Source organism: Nematostella vectensis, chromosome 4 (assembly GCF_932526225.1).
Source record: "Nematostella vectensis chromosome 4, jaNemVect1.1, whole genome shotgun sequence".
In the NCBI taxonomy this organism is placed as follows: domain Eukaryota; kingdom Metazoa; phylum Cnidaria; class Anthozoa; order Actiniaria; family Edwardsiidae; genus Nematostella; species Nematostella vectensis.
This window is the reverse complement of record NC_064037.1, coordinates 2,631,842-2,642,857: the sequence shown is the minus strand read 5'-3', so window position 1 is coordinate 2,642,857 and position 11,016 is coordinate 2,631,842. Positions and strand designations below refer to the sequence as shown.

The window sequence follows — 11,016 nt, the reverse complement described above, 5'->3', positions numbered from 1 at the left end:
AGGGTTTAAGGGGAGGACCTTATTTTTTGAACAGGTATTCCGATCGATTTCCGAGCCTCGTAAAAGTCTGAAATTTCATTTTTTTTTTCTGGGGAGAATCCCAGACCCCCTACAAAATAGATAAACTAATGCGATGCCGCCTTTTGCTTGCACGTTCATGACTTGCATTTCGCTGGCATTGAAAACCATTCTCCTCTAAAGTGTGGCTTCTGCTTTTTTATCTTTTGCAGTTTTGGTTTTATTAAATTCAATCACTGAATTTGCGAATTTCGAATTCATGTCAAAGTACCCCCCTACTAACTTTTCAGATTGGTGGTTTGAAAAGATATGTAAAAATGATTTCAGTTGGGAAGGAACTAATGACGCTATTTTTGAGGTTTTAGGTTTTAACAATGATGGTCATTTTATTTATTTTCAAATGGCAAAATTTTCACGGAGTAGCATGCCCCCAGACCCCCTAGACAATAGTCTTTACACCATGAAAAATGCACTCGAAACAACACCTCCTGACTTGGTGGTGTTTTAGGCAGCTTCCGCCGCCCCTTCAGGGGCGTGCCCAAGTCAGTGCCCTCCCTCACACACAACAAATTGGCATGGGGGGGGGGGGGGGGAGGGGGCGGTATCTGTCTTGTCTCCCCACAATTTGAATTTAAAACAGTGACATTCAGGTCATATCTCGGTTAACAAATTCTAAAGTATGTATTTTTTTTCTTGGCAAAGTGCCCAATTCACCTTTCTTTGTTTGTACTGCACAGGTTACTCGTTATTATAATTGTTGGTTTACTTCATTTTTGGGAAACTAACTTCTTATTACAATTGTGGGTCTTTATTTTATTTGTGGGCTCTGCACTCATATGGTTATATGGAAGAACCCGCCATATGTAAAGCATCTAACAACTAGAGTAAAATTTCAATAAACTAACCAATACACTTTTTTAGCTTTTTTTCTCTTGGGAGGGCCTAAATTTTTGGTTGTCTTTTTTGGGGAGGGTCACCCCGCCGCCGATAAAGAATGACCTTTTCCTTACCGTCCTTATTCCATATTTGGATGCCTTCTTTGCTTTTTCTGGGATAGAGTTATCATTGAAAAGTCGTCGCTAACTTTGGCAAACCTGTTTCAGCCGCGATTTTCTCAAGCATTTCGCTAATTACCGTCTATCACTAATAGACCATTAGTAGATCAGCCAATCAGAATTCAGGATTGAGATAGACTTTTTTTTATCCAAAGCATGCTTATCAAGCGACTAAAAAGGCCGCCAACAGGCCCCCAGAAAAAGATGCAGAAAATGCCTAGACCTTTTTGGAATTTGTAAATGAGTCACAACATTTTGCATGAATAAAACAGGTTCAAAACATCTGGAACATTGCGATCTGTCTTTGCTTCGCGTCCATAATTAATAGACTAATTATACTCATGCTTCTGTGACACAGAGGCTGGCCGTGTAGCATAGAGACGCCTGGGAAGCTGGGAACGAGGCAATAGATTTGGGTTATATGACATTACTGGGGGGAAAAGCGGAAAAGAAGGGAAGAAAGAGAAAAGTCATCCTCGGGAACCTAGGGCGTCGAATTCAGTGTAACGAAGCGCAAAAACAAGGCAGAACAACGCCGAGAGGTAGGGGGCGAAACAGAAGGGGACGGCCTCGTTCTCGTACCTTGTTCTGAGTACAAGTGCGGTACAAAAAAGTAAGCATTCGAAATCAGTTGCATCTTTTAAAGGCGTTACAGTAGAACCCTGCTAACTACCCGAATTCTCCGCAGGGTTCTACTGTATTATTTTATTTTCTTGTGAGGGATCTTGGGGAATAGATTTAAGAATTGGAGTGATCGTTGCACCTCAAAGGAGGGAGAGTAAGAGTTTATCTATACTGTTATACTAGATTTAACACTCCTGGTCTGCCTTTGCTACGATTCAAAGGATCTCACTACATTTCGTTCCGAAACGCCCTGCTCAATATTGACACGCCTTGGCTCTATTGTAATTCTGTTGCGTCCACAGCGGCACAATCTACTAAAACTTCGTCTATAATTCGAGCTGTTGAATGCATAAATAAGAGGGTTAAGGGCCGCATTCGTGAACAGCAGAAAGTCCCCGATCTCTACGGCAATGTCGAGTCGTTTTTTCTGCGCATCCGTGTACCCAGTTATCACAGACAGATATATTTCGAAGAGCGCGCGTGGCAAATGACAAAGGAAGAAGACAACAGTTACGGTAACTAGTAACTTGCAAAGCTTCCTTTTGCTTATGATATCAGACTGAATCCCCTGGCGTTCGGTGTAGATGGTTCTAGTCCAGTACAAACCACGCACGATACCCAAATAGCAAAAGGCAATAATAACGGCAGGGAGTATAGATACCATGACGGTTCGTATAATGTGAAACTTGCCTGAAAAGTCAAAACAAAGTTCTCGCTTGCTGTCAAACTCTATATTGATGTAGGAAGACAGAGAAAATCCTAGGCCGAAAATCCACACAAAAATTACCACATAGGGGATTCTGGCCTCTGTCAGCTTGAGCTTTTCTTGGAACGGTAAAACCAAAGCCTTGAATCTCTCGACCGCGATTACCGTCAGCGTAATGGCAGACACTGTCATTGCAACAACGGTGGTAGCACTTCCTGTGATGAACTTACACAGGTAGTCCGCCGTGAGTTTTGTCTTCGGGTGAACAATGTGCAGGTTAAAGAAGCATGGCCCGAACGCAAGACTCAGCAAATCAGAACACGCGAGATTGACAAGGAGGTAGTTGGTGGTTGTGCGCATGACACGATTGGTGCGAACCACTGTAATGACAAGCACGTTACCAGGAACGCCAACAACCACGACGAGGGCGGATAAGAAAACAATGACATAATCGATCCATCGCGTTTCAAACGACTCAAATGTTTCGATATTTGTGCAGTTCAGCTGTGTCAAGTTGAGGATGTCTTCTTGTGACCTCTCTTCAATGAATTCGTAATCGCACATGTTTCTGTTAGGAGAAATAATCGATCAGGCCTCGGATAACCTAGCTAATATAAACACATTCATATTTCACAGACAGTGATTCTAGAAATGATCCTACGCCCCCCCCCCCCTCCCCCCTCCAAGGAAGAAAATGGAATTTTTTGTTTGGGAGGGGGTGTCAGGGGAATGTTTTTGATGTGATATTGGTATTGTTTTAGGGGTAAGCTGTGGATGATTTTTTATATATGAATCCATAAGTCAGTGCAATAATAAGAGAAAGTGTTTGCATTTTGTAAACGATTTTAATATCACCTCCCCCCCAGTAGTAGAAACAGGAACACACGAAATGAGTCGTTGCGATAGCTCAAACGGGCTTTTGCTTTAGCTTCAAAGGTTAGATGTGCAATATGTAATTAGAGAGTTTGTAATTTCGGGAAATCCAAAACAGGCGTGGAAAGTGTGGAAATTTCTTAGGGATGTGCGGATGTTTGTAATCTTGATTTATTTTTCTATGCTTTCTTCTTATGAAAACATTTCTTATTATCTCTAATACCTTCTTTTATTTCCTACGCCTTTTCCTATATACATTGTGTATGGAAAGAATAAAATATAACAAAGAAAAACGTGGATCGCAGAAAAACGCGCATCGTGTACACGTGCGTCGGTCTTAGCGCAGAAATGTTATATGTCTGAAAGATTCTAAATCCTATATATTTGACAAGTGGCTAGGTATGATCGAGCACCCCCACCTACCCCTCATCCCTTGAACGCCAAGCAAAGGCTACCTTTATTATTAAAGAACCGCAAATCATAGACATGTTAAAGGAAAACTATGACGCCGCGCCTGAATACACAAATTTTCTTTGAAATCACTTTTAATTTCGTTTTGCAAATCTTGGTGTTTAGTAAAAGCATGGCTTATTCGACTGGAAAGGATTTAATATCGACGCCCATCCTTAGCATGACCCTATCATATGATAATACCAGGATTGAACTAGTCCATGAGTACAAATGGAGCACAAATGATCAGCGAGCGGGGCTGATACCTTGAATAAAGATAAAATACTGAACGAAGACGTTCTTCTCAACGCTTTAAATGCGGGGAAGTCTTACATTGGTCTTAAATGAAGGCTTTAGTCTGAGTTGGTTATTGTCTTAAATGAAGGCTTTAGACTGAGATGGTTATTGCACAAACGCGTGTTTCGTGTATTCAAGTTACAAATGGCCATTTTCATCTTATATTGAAAAAAGACATGGCATTGTGTACTTCTACTCGTGAAGGATTTGTTTTCAATTGAAAAGCTATTCCTAACTTACCTCAAATGCCCAAAGGTATATCTGTGAAATGCCGTGGTTTTAGAATGCACGCAACTTGTTTTTACGCAGATCTTTAATCATTGTTGTTGATGCGTGTATGTATTTCTCACCGCAATCATTCATAAACTTGATATGCATAAGCTGATTTCGTGCTTACAGCTAATATGCACCATTCTTTCCAACAGCAATTGCACCATCCTTTCAACCTCCTGGTTTCCACAAACCTGGGAAATTGAATAGTCTTAACGTGTGAAATCGGACAAATGTACCTCTTTAGCGTGGGTTCCCCGTAAACAAATAAACTGAACTTAATTGCTTAACAGTGAAGCCTAATGCTAGTGCATCTCAGTACACCATTCGATAGCAAATGATTAGTTTTTACGGAGTGTACCGCGAATGCAAGAGTGAATTTTATTGAGCATCCCCGAGGCGTAATTTTCTGTCCGGAAAAATCATGATATTATGTAGACAAAATTGAGGAGGCGTAGAGTAAAATATAGAGGTTACTCTCTCGCTTTCTAATACTTCCTTCTGGATGATATTATCAATAAGTCTGTTAATGTACATACACACCGAATGTTATATATATTATCGTGGGTAAGTAATATTAGACCAAGGGAACATTACCGTTTTGCAAACAATGATGTCTTTTGATCCGTCTCTTGATTGTAATAAATCCAAAAGTACTTACGCACTTGTTTATTTCCCATTAGGACATTAATACAACATGCGAAAGCCACATATACAAAAGGGATATTTAAATGAGAAAAACATTTCCTTAGCATGCGAGGAAAAAAATAGAGAATAAAAGGCCGTCATTTAAGAAAACAGAGTACGTGCAAAACTCTTAAACGTGATCATAAGGTTCTGTTTCAGACTCTGACATTCTTATGTATATGTGCTTACCTCACCAGCCAATCCCATTCTTTAGTAAATTTCCATTACAATTTTATTCAATATATTGAAAAGCTCAATGATTGTATCCTGTAACAATCCCAGTTAATGAATTTGCGGCATATACCGCTGCTAGTTTTCAATTCTGCTCCAGCGCCGACACAGAATGTTTTTAAATAAAAAGATTGATTACTGTGCTAAATCTGAAAACAAAAGTTGCCAAACAACCAAATTCGGAAAACATGACGACGTGATATTTTCACGAGATAATCATGCACCGAGATAGAAAAATGAGATAAGTGGACCTTTATAAATCACTCCTGATGCGGCCGCACGGGTTAAGATCCCACTTCTGTCACCATAGAAATGATGGTTGTAATGTACACGGGAGACAGGGGGCGAAAATGTATCTTTACTCTGTATATTGTCTTTACACTGTTAAATGAAAAGAGCCAAAACGGCCCCCAAAAAGAAGCCGTTCCGATGGGTTGAAATTGGTGCTGTTTTAGGGGGCCGTTTCAGCTCGATCTTTCGGTACCATTATGGCACCTATTTTAGGGGCTAAAACGGCCCCTGTTTTGGGCTGAGTTGGACTATAGCAGGGCTGTATTGGGAAATTGATGGGCTGTATTAGGTTTTAAAAGTGCTGAATCGGCCATCATAAAAAACGGCTCTATCGAAAACGGCACTCCGTAAAAGAACCATTTTGGCCCCACAAAGTGCCACTTCAAAACCCTACCCCGTAAAGAACCACACAAAACCATCATACATAACAAGCCAATATTTTATTACTGGCATTCGTTCGCCAAAAAATTTGCACAATTTTTCTATTTTCTACTTAAAATTAATATTTACTGTTAAGATTTCCATCACGAGCCTTCTGAAAATAATATACACTTTACTCCGGTGTGATTTTTGTGGAATTCAATGGTCAAAAAGTGCAGTTCGAAAACACAGGTCTGCCGCGCGCAGCAAAATTTTCCCTCGCCCATCAAAATGTATGAAAGCCAATGGGAAATTATAACCTAGTCCAAAAAATTCATAACCAATTCGCTTATCATGTTGAATTTATAACTTTGAAAAACTATATCGAACTTGTCGCCGCGCAAATATTATATGTGATGCCCTAAAATTGAGAACCAATATCTGTAACGACTGCTGGAGAATACGAGAGTAAACGGGCACTTGAAAAAGAGTCACGCTTATACTACAAGGTGAGTTCACATAAGTTACAACAAATTACATTGGAACCTCGATATAACGATATATCAAATTTCAAAGGAGAGATATATCGTTATATCAGAATTATTGATTTAACGACATCTTAGAAAGCGAAGAAAGAAATCGTTAAACGATCGGGAAACTTTAATATTAGCTGATTAGTCACCAATATACCCTAAGGTCCCGAGTATGAATGTCTGCTTTACCCTTCCCCTGTTGCTGGTTTACAACAGCTTGTTTGGTAGCACTAGTTGGCAAGTACAGGCGCCTACCCAGGATTTGCTGAAGGGGGTTGCGCGGTCATAGCTATCGTATGGAAAAATCATAGTATTTGAATATTTCTAATAAGCAATGACCCTCTTTTTGGCCAAATTGCAAATAGCTGAGTAGTGATACGCTAAAACCTAAGTAGAGCAATTTTCTGGTCTGCAGCGCTGTCGGGTCACGTTTCTTAAATGTCGTCGTTCCAATAATTCCTATAAAACTCGGCTAGTTTTAGACCTGAAATATTCAACTCTAAGTATGCGTCCAGGATAAATCACATGATTCCATGTCGTCTTCTATGGCCACTGAAATATCGCAGTTTCTAACTTCTCAGCAATTATTCACACATTAACAGATTATGTTAAAAACGATTATGATAAAGATAACTTTTCTAGGCTCAAAATTCCAAAGTTCTGGCTCTATCTCAGCCTTTTTTCATGTTTATGGAAGCAGTGAACACAACGATGCATCGATTTTCAGGGGAACGACCGTTTGCAACAAAACCCACAAAACACACATATGACCGCCGATATTTTTTTCCTACCTCTAGCTGATTGACTATCTAATAAAACCTATTTTTCTGTTATTCTTTATATATTATAATGATGTACATTTATCTAGGGTTAGCATGATCATTTTTTAAGCTAGCTCTAATCTCAAGCCTACTAAAAATAAAAATACGTTCTTTTTACACAAAAAACTTAGCCTAGACGGTTTTATCGGTGCAGACATTATTCTAGATAAAATTATTCAAAACAGTGTATTCTTGTTTTAAAGATATATGGTTTTATTATCTTTTTAAGGAAATAAAAAAGGTGTCTACAAATGGATTTTCGCACCAGGATAATCTGAAAATGCCTGATAAATGTAATGGTAGACTAACGAGCCGGACATGACTAAGCATTAAGTTGCTACACTAATTCATTGATGATTTTGCTAAAAGTGATTTTGCTAATAAGCAAAGTCTAAAAAAACCGCATAAATATTCTGACTTAGAAATTCTTATAAAATTAACGGACACACATACCAGATACTACTTTGTAACGGCTTCTGAAGTTCCACTTGTTGCCAACCATTGACTCTTGCCAAAAGAGCTAAGCAAGCGCTCGTAGAAACCGTTTTCATGGCAGGTCAGTAGAAAAGGCCGAAAAAAGAGTGATTCACATCAGACGTGAGGCAATCTTCCGATAGCACTCAGCATGCCTATTGACCTTCCGCTCGGCGCACTTGATGTCATGACAACGTCTGTTTATCATGGTTTAGGGCTTACTGGTTGTTTGCTCTTCTTAAATATTAAATATCAATTACGGGTGGAACTATAAAAAAACGTCTGTTTTATTTCTCTACAGTTGTTTTAAAATTTTTCTCTTAATTGTAAATCATTTAGATTAAAATCGAATAGGAAATGAGGATACGTTTATGAGATGAAATTCGAAAATTAGTGATGCGATATTATAGTGGATGTTGATTGGGACGGACATTTCTGCCGAGTCGTGTAAAACTAACAATTCCAATCTTTGTGAATACTAAGTAAAAAAAGAGAGCTGGGCGGTAATAACTCGGCATTTTAATAATTTCTTTGAATTGTTTCTCCCCACATTAACTCGAATTCTCGATGATGGAACCCGGCGCGCTTAAACTGAACTTTTGTTTTCCTTCATGTGGTGTTTTCATCTTAAAAAGATAAGACTTGAGAGAAGTCTATTGAGTTGAGTGTATTGAGAAAGATCAAGAGTATGCACCCTCCCCCTCCCCCCCTTCTTCCTCCTGCCCCCTGTGCGCCACTTATCTCATGGGTAATGGAACCGAGCCGTACTCGTGACAGTCATGTGACACGGTTTCCCTGTGGTGTGTAGATACTGCGACAAACATGGCTGTTTCCTACCTTTTGCTCGCAGTTTCCATCGTATTCTCGTACATAAACCCAATCGCTGCGAAATCATTCACCATCGACTTTGACAACAATAGGTTCTTGAAGGATGGTCAACCGTTTCGCTACATTTCTGGAGGAATTCACTATTTTCGGGTGCCACAGTTCTTCTGGAAAGACAGACTTTTGAAAATGAAGGCTGCAGGAATGAACGCAATCCAAACCTATGTGCCTTGGAATTTGCACGAGCCAACACCGGGAAAATACAACTTCGATGGTGGTGCAGATCTGCTCTCTTTTTTAGAGTTAGCTCACAGTCTGGACTTGGTGGCGATTGTCCGAGCTGGGCCCTATATTTGCGCGGAATGGGACTTTGGAGGCCTACCAGCCTGGCTTTTGAAAAACTCTTCAATCACTCTAAGATCGTCCAAGGACCAAGCTTATATGTCAGCTGTGGATTCATGGATGGGGGTGCTATTGCCGAAACTGAAGGCTTATTTGTATGAACACGGTGGCCCAGTTATTATGGTCCAGGTTGAAAACGAGTATGGTAATTACTATACATGTGATCACGAATATATGAACCATTTAGAAATCACATTCAGACAGCACTTGGGGAGTAATGTAATCCTATTCACAACTGACCCTCCGATCCCATATAATCTCAAATGTGGAACTCTGCTGTCCCTTTTTACTACTATAGACTTTGGTCCAGGTATTGACCCAGCCGCAGCATTTAACATACAGCGGCAGTTTCAGCCTAAGGGCCCATTCGTTAATTCAGAGTATTACACTGGCTGGCTAGACCACTGGGGTGAACAGCATCAAACAAAGACTTCAGAATCTGTGTCTCAGTACCTTGACAAAATCCTGGCTTTGAATGCATCTGTGAATCTCTATATGTTTGAAGGAGGTACCAATTTTGGATTTTGGAATGGTGCAAATGCTAATGCTGGTGCTAGTAGCTTTCAGCCTGTTCCAACAAGTTATGATTATGATGCACCACTGACGGAGGCTGGAGACCCCACAGAGAAGTACTTTGCCATAAGGGAGGTGGTTGGAAAACATGCATCACTTCCTGACATTCCCATTCCTCCAGCCACACCCAAGTATTCTTATGGAACAGTGGAAATGAAAAGAGGTGCGCGCATGATTGATATCCTGTCAGAGTTGACCCCGGGTGGTCCATACAAGTCAAAATACCCTCAAACGATGGAAGAACTTGACCAATACAGTGGTTTTGTCTTGTACCGTAGTCAGATTCCTTCCATGTTTACACAGTCTACAAGGATGCTGAATGTTGAAGGACTTGTCCGTGACAGGGCTATTGTATACGTGGGTAGCATCAGACAAAGGACCCTCAACCGTACAAAAGGAGAGTCCAATGCCACAATTGTCATATCCGAATTTCTGGAACTTGATATCTTGGTAGAGAATATGGGACATATTGGTTATGGCTCTGAAATGGTTGACCCCAAAGGACTTGTTGGAAACGTCACAATTGATAATGTTCAGATTCTGAATTGGGAAATGTATCCACTAAATCTTGATAATGCTGTTAAGAACCATAAAATGCAATCCTTATTGGCAAGTGCTCTCCCTGGAACTGACAATGCTATCTCACCAACATTCTACACTGGAGTGATCCCCGCTGCCCCATTTGGTGATACTGGATTTGATTGCTACTTGCGATTAGATGGCTGGAGTAAAGGCGTTGTCTTCATTAATGGGTTCAACTTGGGCCGGTACTGGCCAGTCGTAGGGCCCCAGAAGACCTTGTATGTCCCAGCCAGTGTATTGTCTGCCGACCAAAAGCAGAGTTCGCTAGTGATCCTTGAACTTGATGATTCCCCATGTGATTATCCTGAAACTTGTCTCGTAAGTTTTGTCACAGACCCAGTTGTAAATGGCACCACAAGCCCTATATTTAGGCCTCCCTTTAAAGCCGCATTATCACCAGTTTACTTCCGGTCGACCACGTAACAATATCCGATGATTTTTAACGGAAAACGCGAAAAATATTTCAAAATATCGAAAGCAGTGTGTTTATTGGAAGTTTCTTTGAAGATCTGAATGATAATTTAGAGCGGATGGCCTGTTTAATATCTTGGATTTTTATAGATTCTTTTGTCTTTTAACGGTTGAGGTTTCCGTCGGACCTCCGGAAGTGAACTGGTGATAATGCGGCTTTAAAGACACCATCCCTTAAAGCAAATTATTTGAATTTGCAAACATAGATTTATTGAAGATTCTTAATTATTTTGTTTTATTCTAATGACCCATTTCCTAAAAGATATTAAATTTCGCGGTCTTTATAGATTATGGAAACATTTTGTTTTAAGATTTATTTTAGAAGTTATTAATTATTTGTGATTAGGTTTTGGGCTTCATGCATTTTTTTGGTGTACAGGCAAATGTATCTTAGTTTTCAACTCATGCTAGATAAAAAAACCCACATAAAGAAATATTTTCAATAAAGATATTATTTAGAGTCATGTTTTTGT

At 39.9% G+C, this 11,016-nt stretch overlaps 2 protein-coding genes across 4 annotated transcripts; one reads left to right on the top strand and one right to left on the bottom strand.

Annotated features, from left to right (window-relative positions):
- Positions 1-711: 711 nt before the first annotated feature.
- Positions 712-8,303, bottom strand: LOC5511590 (QRFP-like peptide receptor). 2 transcript variants are annotated; one of them, XM_001631928.3, is made up of 2 exons: positions 7,670-8,303; positions 712-2,971 (listed from the first exon to the last, which is right to left on the bottom strand). In XM_001631928.3, exon 2 carries the CDS (start codon positions 2,965-2,967, stop codon positions 1,906-1,908), a length of 1,062 nt encoding a protein of 353 aa, XP_001631978.2. In that variant the 5' UTR covers positions 2,968-2,971; positions 7,670-8,303; the 3' UTR covers positions 712-1,905. The 2 variants fall into 2 exon arrangements, with proteins under 2 accessions (XP_001631978.2, XP_048582823.1); XM_048726866.1 differs by lacking the exon at positions 7,670-8,303 and adding an exon at positions 4,264-5,256.
- A 171-nt stretch (positions 8,304-8,474) lies between these two features.
- On the top strand, positions 8,475-11,003 carry LOC5511591 (beta-galactosidase). 2 transcript variants are annotated; one of them, XM_048726427.1, is made up of 2 exons: positions 8,475-10,449; positions 10,700-11,003. In XM_048726427.1, exons 1-2 carry the CDS (start codon positions 8,513-8,515, stop codon positions 10,719-10,721), a joined length of 1,959 nt encoding a protein of 652 aa, XP_048582384.1. In that variant the 5' UTR covers positions 8,475-8,512; the 3' UTR covers positions 10,722-11,003. The 2 variants fall into 2 exon arrangements, with proteins under 2 accessions (XP_048582384.1, XP_001631933.1); XM_001631883.3 differs by having other exon boundaries at positions 8,475-10,457; positions 10,708-11,003.
- The last annotated feature ends 13 nt before the right edge of the window (positions 11,004-11,016 follow it).

Bases quoted from the DNA above. Each gene is read 5' to 3' on its own strand.
- LOC5511591 (XM_048726427.1), top strand. From the start codon at position 8,513: ATGGCTGTTTCCTACCTTTTGCTCGCAGTTTCCATCGTATTCTCGTAC. The intron at 10,450-10,699 runs CTTTAAAGCCGC...GTGATAATGCGG, and splicing joins AGCCCTATATTTAGGCCTCC to CTTTAAAGACACCATCCCTT.
- LOC5511590 (XM_001631928.3), bottom strand. From the start codon at position 2,967: ATGTGCGATTACGAATTCATTGAAGAGAGGTCACAAGAAGACATCCTC.